The 11,448-nt window shown below is 52.0% G+C and overlaps 1 protein-coding gene across 3 annotated transcripts; it reads left to right on the forward strand.

Annotated features, from left to right (window-relative positions):
• Positions 1-867: 867 nt before the first annotated feature.
• On the forward strand, positions 868-11,374 carry CLK3 (CDC like kinase 3). 3 transcript variants are annotated; one of them, XM_069797832.1, is made up of 14 exons: positions 868-982; positions 1,572-1,720; positions 1,843-1,899; positions 4,177-4,384; positions 6,586-6,679; positions 6,956-7,022; positions 7,829-7,945; positions 8,437-8,603; positions 8,789-8,883; positions 9,236-9,365; positions 9,833-9,915; positions 10,287-10,366; positions 10,528-10,618; positions 10,968-11,374. In XM_069797832.1, the coding sequence occupies exons 2-14, from the start codon at positions 1,572-1,574 to the stop codon at positions 11,151-11,153; spliced, it is 1,524 nt and encodes a 507-aa protein (XP_069653933.1). In that variant the 5' UTR covers positions 868-982; the 3' UTR covers positions 11,154-11,374. The 3 variants fall into 3 exon arrangements, with proteins under 3 accessions (XP_069653933.1, XP_069653934.1, XP_069653935.1); XM_069797833.1 differs by lacking the exon at positions 1,843-1,899; XM_069797834.1 differs by lacking the exons at positions 868-982; positions 1,572-1,720; positions 1,843-1,899; positions 6,586-6,679 and having other exon boundaries at positions 4,175-4,384.
• The last annotated feature ends 74 nt before the right edge of the window (positions 11,375-11,448 follow it).

Below are 11,448 nucleotides of genomic sequence, written 5' to 3' on the forward strand. Positions count from 1 at the left end.
GAAGGAGATTGTCGGCAGAGCCTGTGGGGAGAGAAGGTGCCTGGGCCACAGTGGTACAGGCCGCGGCGAGGGTCATCGAGGCGAGGGTTGCCGTTGCAATGATTGTCACAGTGAAGATCATCATGGTGAGGAAGACTGTTGGTGAAGAAGGCTGGGGTGAGGATGGCCATGGTAAGTGTAGCTGTGGCAAGGAAGGCCATGGAGAGGATAGCCATGGTGAGGAAGACCCAATGGTGAGGAAGGCCATGGAGAGGATGGCCATGGTGAGGAAGACCCAACAGCGAGGAAGGCCATGGCGAGGGTGACCATGGTGAAGAAGACCCAATGGTGAGGAAGGCCATGGAGAGGATGGCCATGGTGAGGAAGACCCAACAGTGAGGAAGGCCATGGCAAGGGTGGCCATGGTGAAGAAGACCCAACAGTCAGGAAGGCCATGGCAAGGGTGGTTATGGTGAGGAAGACCCAACGGTGAGGAAGGCCCAACGGTGAGGATGGCCACGGTGAGGGTGGTCACGGTGAGGGAGGCCGTGGAGGGGAAGGCCACGCCGAGGGTGAGGATGGCCACAGTGAGGTAGGCCGTGGCCAAGGCAGGCCACAGGGAGGAAGGCCATGTTGAGGGCGAGGATGGCGATGGGGAGGAAGGCCACGGTGACGAGGAAGGCCGCGGCGAGGCAGACCCCAGCTCCCCCGCTCCTCAGGCCCGTTCGTAAGGGCTGACCCCCCCCCCCAACCCGCGGCCTGGCCCGGCGCGGCAGGGGTTAACCGCGACCTCCTTGGGCACCGAGAGGGGAGGCGAGAGCGCCCCCGGGGGCGGAGCCGCTCTGGCCTGCGCGGTGAGGACTGGGGAAGAGAGGAGAGAAGAGGAGAGGGGCGGCACCGGAAGCGGAAGTGGGCGCGGGAGCGGCGGCGGTGCTGGGCCGGTGGGGCCGGGCCGGGCCGGGCCGCAGCCGCCGAGCGCGGCGTGGAGGGAGGCGGAGGGACGGTGAGCACAGCGGGGCCGGGCCGGGGAAGGGCACGGAGCGGGGCTGCGGGCGCTCGGCGGGACGGGGATCGGCCCGGGCCCGGGCCCGGGCCTGGGCCTGGGCCCGGGCCCGGCCGCTGGCGCTACGTGTAGCCCCGGAGGGGCCCCGTGTCCCGGTGCGGGCAGCCCCCGCGAGGCGGTGCGTGGGCCCTGAGCTCTCCGGTTCCCTTCCTTCGGGACCCTCCCTCACGCTGCCTCCCCCGCCAAACGGCTACCGCCGGTTACGCGGCAGCGGGCCAGGGGCGGTGGAACCGGTTTGTAGTCGGGTTGTTGTAGGGGGGCCGGGGGGAAATAATCCGGTAACGTCCTTACAGCCCCACCGCTTCCCGAGGGGAGGCCTCCAGCTTAAAGTCTTTCAGGCTGCTGAGCTCTTGTTCTCAGGGCGGCCATTGCCGCGCTTCCTGGTGCCCTTTGGGGTGGTCCCTGTCCGCAGCCCTTCGGGCTGGGGGGGGTGTCTGGTGGGGCAGGGAGGCCCCTTGCCCCCTTCGGGAAGCGGGTCAAGCGCGGAGGGGTGAAGGTGCGAAGAGTCGGAAACCTCTCGTCTCCTCAGATGCATCACTGTAAGAGATACCGGTCGCCAGAGCAGGAGAGCTACCTGGGTCACAGGTGGAAGAGGAAGAGGTCTCGTAGCAGAGACTACGAGGGGAGACTGCGATACCCCCCACGGAGGGATCTCGCCAGGAGATCGCGATCGAGAAGGTAGGAGCGGGTTTGGGCAGAGGGAGGGAGGCCTGCCTGCCAGCAGCCGCTCTGGCAGGCGGGGGAGCGAGCGGGGACGGTTATCTACTAAACCCTAGTCCTCCATTCTGATCGTGTTTCAGAGCCAGCGCTGAGTGGTGGCAGCTTTCATTTCCTGACTGTGGATCAGCTTTAAACCTGTAAATCCCAGGGATGGAAGTAAAGGGCTTAATTGTGTGTGCCCTCCTTTATACATTTCTGTCTCTGCATCTAGCCAAAAGTTCTTCCCAAAGCGATGTCTTTAATATTGATGAGGGAGAACAGCCTGCCCTGGAATCATGTTTCCCAGGTCTAATACTGTGGAGGCATTAAAGTCTTTCTCTCCCGATAACCCACTTCCTTCTGAAAGTATTACAAATCAGATTTAAAGTAACGACACTTTTCCATCACCTACGCTGTCAGAAAGGCTCTGAGCATTGCTAACTGATCTTTCCTGCTTCGGCTCTGGATTTTACCCTTGATCCCCTCTTTGTTCAGCATTTCCACAGGGACAATTAGACACTGGAAGCGGGGTGGATAAGGCCTCTGATAACGGGAGCTGTGGTGAGGGTTCTGGAACAGAGGCGGGAGCACTGATGGGGAGCCGGGTGCTGACGCGTCGGGGTGTGCGACTGAAATAGGCTGGCGGTCCTCGCTGCTCAGTGGTACCGGACCTGGTGCGGTTCCACTGGTTGAACAGGGCAGGTGCAGCCAGAAGGGAGCTGAGTTCATCTTTAAATTCCTGAAATGTTCCACAGATTAATTTCTCTTCTCAGCCTGGCTTTTTGTTTACGTGAAGGAAGCAGATTGTGAAATACAGCTGACACACACAATGGGCTTCTCCATTTTTTCATCTGATGGGTTACGTGGGACAGATTTGGATGAAAACAGGCTTTTGCTAGGTGAAAACCTTCTTGCCCCTTTAGTCTCAGACTCTGAGCCTCTCACAGGTTCGCTGGTCTCCTCCGTATTTTAGGTTGTTATTTCTGAATTCTCTGTATCTTAAAAGTACACACTGGAGTTTTTCACAGAAGTGTGTTTGGAGTTGAGTATTCAGTGTTGCAATGGAGGTGTGGGGGTTTTTGGTGTTTTGGATAGTTCAGCGGTGACCTAGAGCCGCTGCTGTGTTGGGCAGGCAGTTTGAAATTTTATTCTTGAGCCAAGGTGAGATGAACCCACCACATGCATACCTGCGTCCTGTTAAGCTGTCAGTGAGAGAGCTAATTGTTGCCAAAGCAGAGAGGCACAAGCAACAAAAGTTCCTGTTTCCGGACTGAAGCAGCTGCAGTGAGGTCTTGGTTGGAGAAGCCGTTGCTTTTGCTGTCAGCTAGATGACAGCATCGACCTGGCCTGGCGTGTGCCCAGAATGCTCTGTTCATCATTGGAAAGCCAACACGCTGTTCTTATTTCTGAGTTGCAACATCTTCTGTCTAAAATGCAGCTTCTCACTCAGTGACGTGTGAAGCAAGACTTGGAGTGGAAGCTGTTTTATTAGGCCAACTGTAACGGCTGTGGTGGAGAAGACAGTCATGCTTTTGGGGACAGAAGTGGGCCGCTGCTAAGCAATAACCATTTTTGCTGTCCAGTTTGAGAGGTGCCATAACAGTGCTGCCAAGGAAGCATGTGGGACCTGCAGAGCAAAAGGCAGGAGCTGCAGAATTGCAGCTTTATCTCGAGACACTTGCAGCTTGTAGATGCTCGATGCTCGCTAATTGAGGGTGGGGCAGGGAGAGCTGCTCTCTTGGTTAATGTACACACACGGTACCTAAAACTGCATGCACGAAACCAGCTTGTAGATACTCACACAGTGGAGCTTCATGTGAGGTCTTCTGGCCCTTCCCCGTGCAGAGATGAACTTGGCTTAAAGTTTCCCTTACATACTCGCAGCCCTCGGTTGTTGCTAGAGACGCAGGAGCTTGACTGTGCTGTGGAGACCAAATTTTCCTTCTGGCTCTTACTAATGATCTGTTGAGCTGGTGTGCATGTGTACAGTGAAGGCTTGGTGTTTAGGGGACTCCAGTCCCCCTCCTGGGGTGATGACAAGAGCACCGCTGCTGGTTTCAGTTCTCATTTGTTTGAGAACTAATGAGAGGCCTTCCTGGGGGAGGAGAAACGACCTTAGAAAAACACGTGCATAGGGTGGTAGAGGTGGCTTAGATGAGGTAGGCAGCTCAGATTTAGCTCTAAGTGGGTGGTTTCCCCCCGTGGCTCCTTGAAATGTGGGAGTGCCACACCATTTTCTCTTGCAAACTTCCTCCTTTTTCTTAATCTGAGAAGTGGGCAGCATTTGAGCCACAGTGGAGGAGTGGTTTGAAGCTAGGACGCTTGCTGTTGTTTCTCTGCCACTAGGGAGTGGGAGCAAGGGCGCTTAGTTTCAGCGGGACTCTTGCCTTCCGTGCTTTTCCAGGCTTATAAATGCATTTTTATTTGTGCTACAGCCATGACAGGATGCCTTATCACAGGAGATACAGGCGGGACAGCGATGCCTACAGATTTGAAGACCGAAGCCCATCTTTTGGAGAGGACTATTACTCGACCCGCTCACGAAACTGGCGGCGATCCAGAGGCAGAGAGCAGCACCGTCTGAGGAAGCATCAGCATCACTGCCGGAAACGCAGGACCAGGTCTTGTAGCAGTGCCTCCTCGGTGAGTAGCATCCAGAACGAGCTCAGGATTGTTCAGGGTTTTAACTGTTCTTGCCTCCTTTCAGCTCTGAACACTCTGGGTGAGTACCTCTAATCCCCTTTTTTTGTGTTTGTTTTCATTACGTGGAACGTATAGTCCAAAATCTGTGTCTTGTCAAGCGGGAAGCATTTGTAGCTATTGGTTTTTACTAGTCCAGCCCCTGTAGCCTTAATACGTGAGGAAACTAAGCTGTATTCTTTACGGCCGGGGAGGGGATCAGGGAAAGCTTCAAATGGCACACATGTGATAGGCTAACAAGGGCGAGCCTTGGCCGCAGGCCAGTCCAGCTGCTGGGGATCAGTCAGGTTTATACATGGCCGGGGCTTCGCTTCTGCATACTGCTGCTGCTTCTCTGGGGGGTTTTGGTATGCAGCGGTGGTACGGAGCGCTCCTGTGAAGGCATGTTGATTTGACTTTGTGCCAGGATCCTGTACCAGATGGGATCAATCAGCCTGGTTCTCCTGAGTTGTTAGCCCTGTGGTTATTAACCCCTGTCCCACTGTACTCAGAGAAAGGCTTCCACCTTCTGAGGATATGCATGTGTCCTCTTTGCCTATTTCCCCGCAAGTGTCCTTGGATTTCGGCTTCTCTGAAAGCTTCCCTGTTTTCCACCCTGAAATGCAGTATTCCTTTCAAAGATTAACAGGGAATATTTGGCAGTGGGTGGGGAGGCTGGTCCCAGGACCAGGAATACCCTGGAAGTGTTGTGAGGTATCGGACCAAATGTCTCTGCTTCACAGCTGCTCTCCTGTAAGGAATGTTTCCTTCTTTCACATGATTGTTGCTTTTAAATGTTTTTGCAACTAAATGACCGAGTCCTGATCCCTGCAGTTATAGTGGATATCTGCATGGCTGGGAACTTCTGACGGTCTGTTGCTTTCCTCCTTTTATTTCTTTCCAGTTGACTTTTTAATTTTAGTTTTAGAAAGAGCCAGGGTTAATGATGAAAATGATCCAGTGTCGTTTGCGTGTATGCGTGCGATGGTAATGGTGTGCAGGTTTGGGCTGGTGTGATCTAAATCCTTTGAAGTCTCACGGCTGTCTCAAATGTCCTCTCTACCTTCTCCTCCGTTTCAGCTGACCTTTGGGGGTTTGATTATAGCTGATTATTTTGGACTAGCTGTGGGGCGAGGGACATAGAAGAGAAGCCTGATAGAAGCTCGGGCACGGAAATGTAGAGCTTCGTATTAATTTCTTTGGCTGTAGAGATTGTAACTATTTTTAAGGCTGAACAGAAAAAGATCAGGAATTAGGGCAGCTTGCTTTGTGGACACTGGGTCCTTTCAGGAACGTTCGGCTGGTTTTCCAGTAGAAGCTAGCAGTAGCAGGGGTGAAATGTGACCTCATACCTTCAGTGGATGCCTGAAGCGGAGTGAAAAGTTCCCTCAGGATTAATTTAACTGTCCTGTTCCTAAAGTTCTCCCAGGCTCAAAATTGCATCCTGAGGCCGATGTGGAACACCGGGTCTGTTTGCAGCCAGTTGGGCTTATGGATTTAGGATCAGTGTGGTAGTTGGTTCTGTCAAGGAGGGAAGGGCTGGTTTGTAGCCAGGGCAGGACACGGCTCTGGGTAGCTGGTGATCTATTAACCCAGGTACAAAAGAGCAGGCTACACAGAGGGAGAACTGCTACTCTGGCTTCTACTGGACAGCTTGTCCAAACCGACAGCTTGTATACCCCTCGTCACGTTTGCCAGCGGAGAAAATGACGTTCTTCTGGCAAAGCCCTCCTTCTTCTTGTGCCTCTGTCAGCATCCGCCAGTGCTGCGGAGGAAGCTGCTCCCCTGTGGGGAATGGTGGTGCCAAGCCAAAGCCACCTTAACACTGGAACTTCCCAGCTGCTGCTTCCCTTCAGAGAAGAGGGGGGCATTTTCTTGCCTCAGAGGTGGCGGCACCAGAGGCTGTAGCTAATGAGAGAGTTTTCTTTACATACCTGTAGCTGTTGATTACTTTTCTGTTTTGAAGTTAGTTTGTGTCTTGACGTGTCCCTTGCAATATCCCTATCGTTATATATGCTGTGTGCCTTATGAAATGCTGGGATCTGGAAAATCCAACCACCGACGCACCGTCATCTCCACCTTTGAATGACAACACAATCCTGCCACTCGGAACTGCCCGCTGTGCGTGCTTGGTCGTATGCCGTTTCGGGGGGCGGTGTGTACAGAGAAGCCAACAGAGCAGTAAGCGCAGCAGGAGCGTGGAAGATGACAAGGAAGGCCACCTGGTGTGCAGGATCGGCGATTGGCTTCAAGAGCGATGTACAGCCACCTTTCGTAAAACTTTACCTCTCTACTTTCTATCCCCATGTTAGACGAGATCTCTCGTATTGTACTGGAGGGGTCTCTAGTGTTTTATTGCTTATAAATGGACTGACCAGTAAATTGCTTGAGGCAGACAATAGACACTTGAGTTTTAAAAAGAGTGTAGCAGTGAGAGACATTTTTTTGCTTTGACATTTTATTGCTGTGAAATTGCAGGACCTCAGCTCTTGCCAAGCCTCTGAACTTGACATCCGCTCCTGTTTTCTCTCCTAGATGAAATTGTCGGCAGCCTTGGTGAAGGCACTTTTGGCAAAGTGGTGGAGTGTGTGGACCATGCCAGGTGGGCGTCTTTCCCTTCCAGATAACTCGTCTGTCCCTTGTGCACCAAGCCCAGATAATCACAAGCCTGGCAGGATTAACCACCACCAGTTTTGTCTGGGCCTGGGACTCCACTGGACCAAACTGTTGTCACCTTCCACTTGTTGCTATGGTAGAAGCTATTTCTTATAGCAAGTGGAAAGGGACCTGGTTCATACCTCAGCCCCCTGAGTTTGCAGGCTGTGCTGTTAAGGGAAGCAGGGGAGTTTGTTCAGTGGCTGAGGGCTTTGGCACAGGCTGTTCTACTGCAGTGAACTCTGACTGAGGGATTGGCCAGGCACGTGGGGAAAGTGGCATCTTAATCTGCTGGGGTACTTCTATTTTATTTTTTTTTTTTTTTTTTTTTAACCTCTGCTGTGATTACACTTGACCCCTGTCTCTTCCTGACCTTTTGTCTGGCTCCGAGCTGCTGGGATCTCGTGCCTCCTCCGAAATCTCTCTGGCACAGTTGGAGAGGGGAGGTGGCTGCTGGACTTGCAGTGACCTTGCGGACTGCTGTGTCAGGGAATGGTGTGCTCACAGAGCTGTCTGCAGCTCTCTTTGGAGTGTTACCCAGCAATAGTCTTTCGCTTCAAATTACCTACTGGTCAAGCAGCATAAATCTTTGGCAGACCTTGAGAGAGCTTTGTTGGGACCCAGAAACGACTAAGCCTTTTAACACAGGAAAACGGGACTGGAGTAACTGGGATGTGCCCTCTCTCTGTGGACTGAGGAAATGCGTACGTAGGGTTTTTCTCTGACTCCATCCTTTTGTCTCTTCCCTTACAGAGGCAAATCTCAGGTGGCACTGAAAATCATAAAAAATGTTGGAAAGTACCGAGAAGCAGCCAGGCTGGAAATTAATGTCCTGAAAAAAATCAAAGAGAAGGACAAGGAGAACAAATTGTAAGTTCCTGCAAGACTCCTGGGTAGTCAGTACCACGTTCCTTCCAGACAAGCGGTCTGCTTGGGCGATATCCAAAGAAACACAAGGCTGAGGACTGGAATACCTGCTACTTGCCTCCTGCATGGGGGAAAACCTGTCTCATTCCTCTGTGTTTTGGAAGAAGAGAGTCTGTCTCTAGTTCTACTGAACACTTGTTTACTTAAACTCTTAACTGACATGCCAGGTGATAGTGAGGAAAAACTAACTAGAACTTTTCCAACAACCACCTGCTGCCTTGTCCCACTTGCACTGGAGATCTCTAAAGGTGGTTGAGCAAAGTGGGGAGCGGGGTGTCTGTCTGGTGTACACAGAGGCATTGCTGTGCTTCTGAGTCAGCTGGCTTGGAGCTTTTGCTCACCAACCACTTCTGAAGTCACCAGAAACAGGGAGAATGACTGTTCTGTTGAGTCCCTGAATGATGGTTAATCCTCATGTCTTTCTCTCTGCACAGCTTGTGTGTCCTGATGTCAGACTGGTTCAACTTCCATGGCCACATGTGCATTGCCTTTGAGCTTCTGGGCAAGAACACTTTCGAGTTCCTGAAGGAGAATAACTTCCAGCCATACCCTCTCCCTCAGATCCGGCACATGGCCTACCAGCTCTGCCATGCCTTGAGATGTAAGTCACCCAGGACCAGCCTTCCTCGGCAACAATGTCTCACCAGAATGGGTTGGGAGGGAGCTGAGAAGGAGTTGGCTTGGCTGAAAGTGGCGCTTTGATGGGCAGAGTTGTATGGGTGCTTCAGTGTGTGGTTCTTATAATTTTTTTTTTTTTTCCCTCTCTCGTCTTTGCGACTTGTGCAGTTTTACATGACAACCAGCTGACTCACACTGACCTCAAGCCAGAAAACATCTTGTTTGTCAACTCGGATTTTGACACTCTGTACAATGAGAAAAAGGTGGGTTATGTCCAAAAGAGAAGTGAATAGATCAGGAACAGCCTGCCTTTCCCTCCCTGCAGAAATTGGATCTTCCCTGTTCCATACACGCCTCACAGGGCCTTACAAGTCCATTTAGTGGGAACAAACTGGAAGTTGGGCCTCCTCTGCTTCAATAGCTCCAGTCCATCAAGTGAAGTGTTGAGTGGCCTTCCTTAACACTGATCTGAGATGTAAAGAGCTCAGAGCTTCACTGGTATAATCCTGTCTGATTAGTAGCACAGGCATGGCACTTCTGGGGTCAGAGGGCTCCTCTCAAAGCCTGGTGTAATCCTGAACCAGCTATTATGAGGACTTCTTTGTTTGCTTACAGAGCTGTGAGGAGAAATCCATTCGGAACACAAGCATTCGTGTGGCAGACTTTGGAAGCGCCACCTTCGATCACGAGCACCACACCACTATCGTGGCTACCCGGCACTACCGTCCACCAGAAGTGATTCTGGGTGAGTACTGCTGGGGTTTTGGGAGTCTCAGATGGGTGGAGGAGAGCAGTTGCCCCAGGGATGCTGCAGGATGATGCTGTCTAGAGGAAAACCAGCTTGAGAGCACTCCAGTTCTTGGGGACAACCTGTTCCATGCATTGCTGCGACACCACCTCAGTGGTTCTGAGGTCCTGACTGTATGGAAGGTATTCAAGTGCAGGCCCTTGACATGGAGTGCAGAAAGCTGAGGAAGGCCTGTGAGACTCTGAGAGCGCTCAAATTGGTTCCAGGGGAATGTGGAGTCAGCATAAGCTGAAACAGAAGCATCTGGGGGAGACCTGACAGTCCTCTTGCCAGTGTGCAGCACCGGAAGGTGCACAGATAACTTGTAGGTCTGTCTTCATTAATCTCTGCAGTTTCAACCAGGAACTAGTAGAAATCTAGTGTGACTTGTTGAGAGCACAGAGTTAACTTGATTCTCTTTGCAGAGCTGGGCTGGGCACAGCCATGTGATGTCTGGAGTACCGGCTGCATTCTGTTTGAGTATTACCGTGGCTTCACGCTCTTCCAGGTACAATTCTTGCAAGAGGCATTGTACCCTAAGAACCCTTAATGTCTAAAAGGGCTCAAACTTAGGTGAAGGGAGGGGAAATGCAGATCAGGCACTAAAAATCAGAATCTGAGTTTGAAAATGAGCCCAGGAAAACTCACAGTTTGAGGACTCATCCCTTGCTGGAAGGACAAGGTTCAGATCACTTCTGCTTTCTTCACTGTGCTGGTGAAGAACAGAAAAAAATCAAGAGAGGAAGCAGAGGTGCACAGAGCCTGCATCATTCCTGATGGAGGCTTGTCTCTTCTTCCCCTGTACAGAAGGGGGACAGACCTTTTGTCATCAGATCTCCAAGTTCTGAATGAATGCACCATTGCTCTTTTCCTTTGCAGACCCATGAGAATCGTGAGCATCTTGTCATGATGGAAAAAATCCTCGGGCCAATTCCATCTCACATGATCCACAAAACTCGGTAAGAACATCTTCCTGAACCCAGACAGTCCAGTCAACAGTTTGTGGCCAATTACTCAGGATACCAATTCTCTGTCCTCACACTGGGTGTAACCATGGGAGATGATGTGCTGGAAGTATGTCCCATGAGTGGCCTTCCTGAATGCCACCTTTCTTTTCCAGGAAGCAAAAATATTTCCACAACGGGAACCTGGTATGGGATGAGAACACGTCTGATGGGAGATACGTCCAAGAGAACTGCAAGCCCCTGCGGGTAGGTGCAGCTTTGTGGCTGGCAGAGGGCTGGCTGTGTTGCGAGGCTGAACTGCTGTTCCCTTCCCCGGATCAGCGGTGCAGGGCTTAGGGATGGGAATTTCCCTTAGTAACTGGCTTTTACAGAGCCCCTGACTCGCATCTGCAGCAACTGGAGTTTATTGGTGTGGCTGAAGCAGGACAGGTAGTAGGGAATCGGAGGGATGCTGTACTTCAGGATGGGAAGCCTGGAGAGAGGAGACAGATGTTGTCTCGCTGTATATCACAAAACTAGGGCTTAGGGTTCAGTCCCTGTTGTACCAGAGTGCTACACCTCTCTCTCCCTGTCTCCCCCTGCCCTTCTCTTTCAGACGTACATGCTGCACGACTCGCTGGAGCACGCACAGCTCTTTGACTTGATGAGGAGGATGTTAGAATTCGACCCTTCCCGGAGGATCACGTTCTCAGAAGCCCTCCTGCATCCCTTCTTCACTGGCCTCTCTGCAGAGGAAAGGATGCTGTGCGGTCGAGGTGCCAGCCGGGACCTGAGCAGATGACAGCTGGGAAGGGTGTGATGCCTGCTGGATTTGTACATACGGGATCGGTCTAGCCTCTGCAGTTCAGCTCCCCTTGCTCTCTTCTCCCAGAGTTCAGAGGGGCTGGGGCACTGTGACAAGGACCCTGGGTAGGGGAAGGGAAGAACAGCTACATTGGAAAGCACAGATTTGTCTATTTATATGTTGTAAAGTTAAAATAAAGTGTTTCTTATTGTTTGATACTTCCCTTGTAGGCAGGTGTAGGGTTCTCTTGCTCTGAGCTTTGCCTTTTCTGCAAAGGAAGCTGGAGATGTTG

The sequence above is a fragment of the Haliaeetus albicilla genome, chromosome 12 (genome assembly GCF_947461875.1).
Source record: "Haliaeetus albicilla chromosome 12, bHalAlb1.1, whole genome shotgun sequence".
NCBI classification, from domain to species: Eukaryota; Metazoa; Chordata; class Aves; order Accipitriformes; family Accipitridae; genus Haliaeetus; species Haliaeetus albicilla.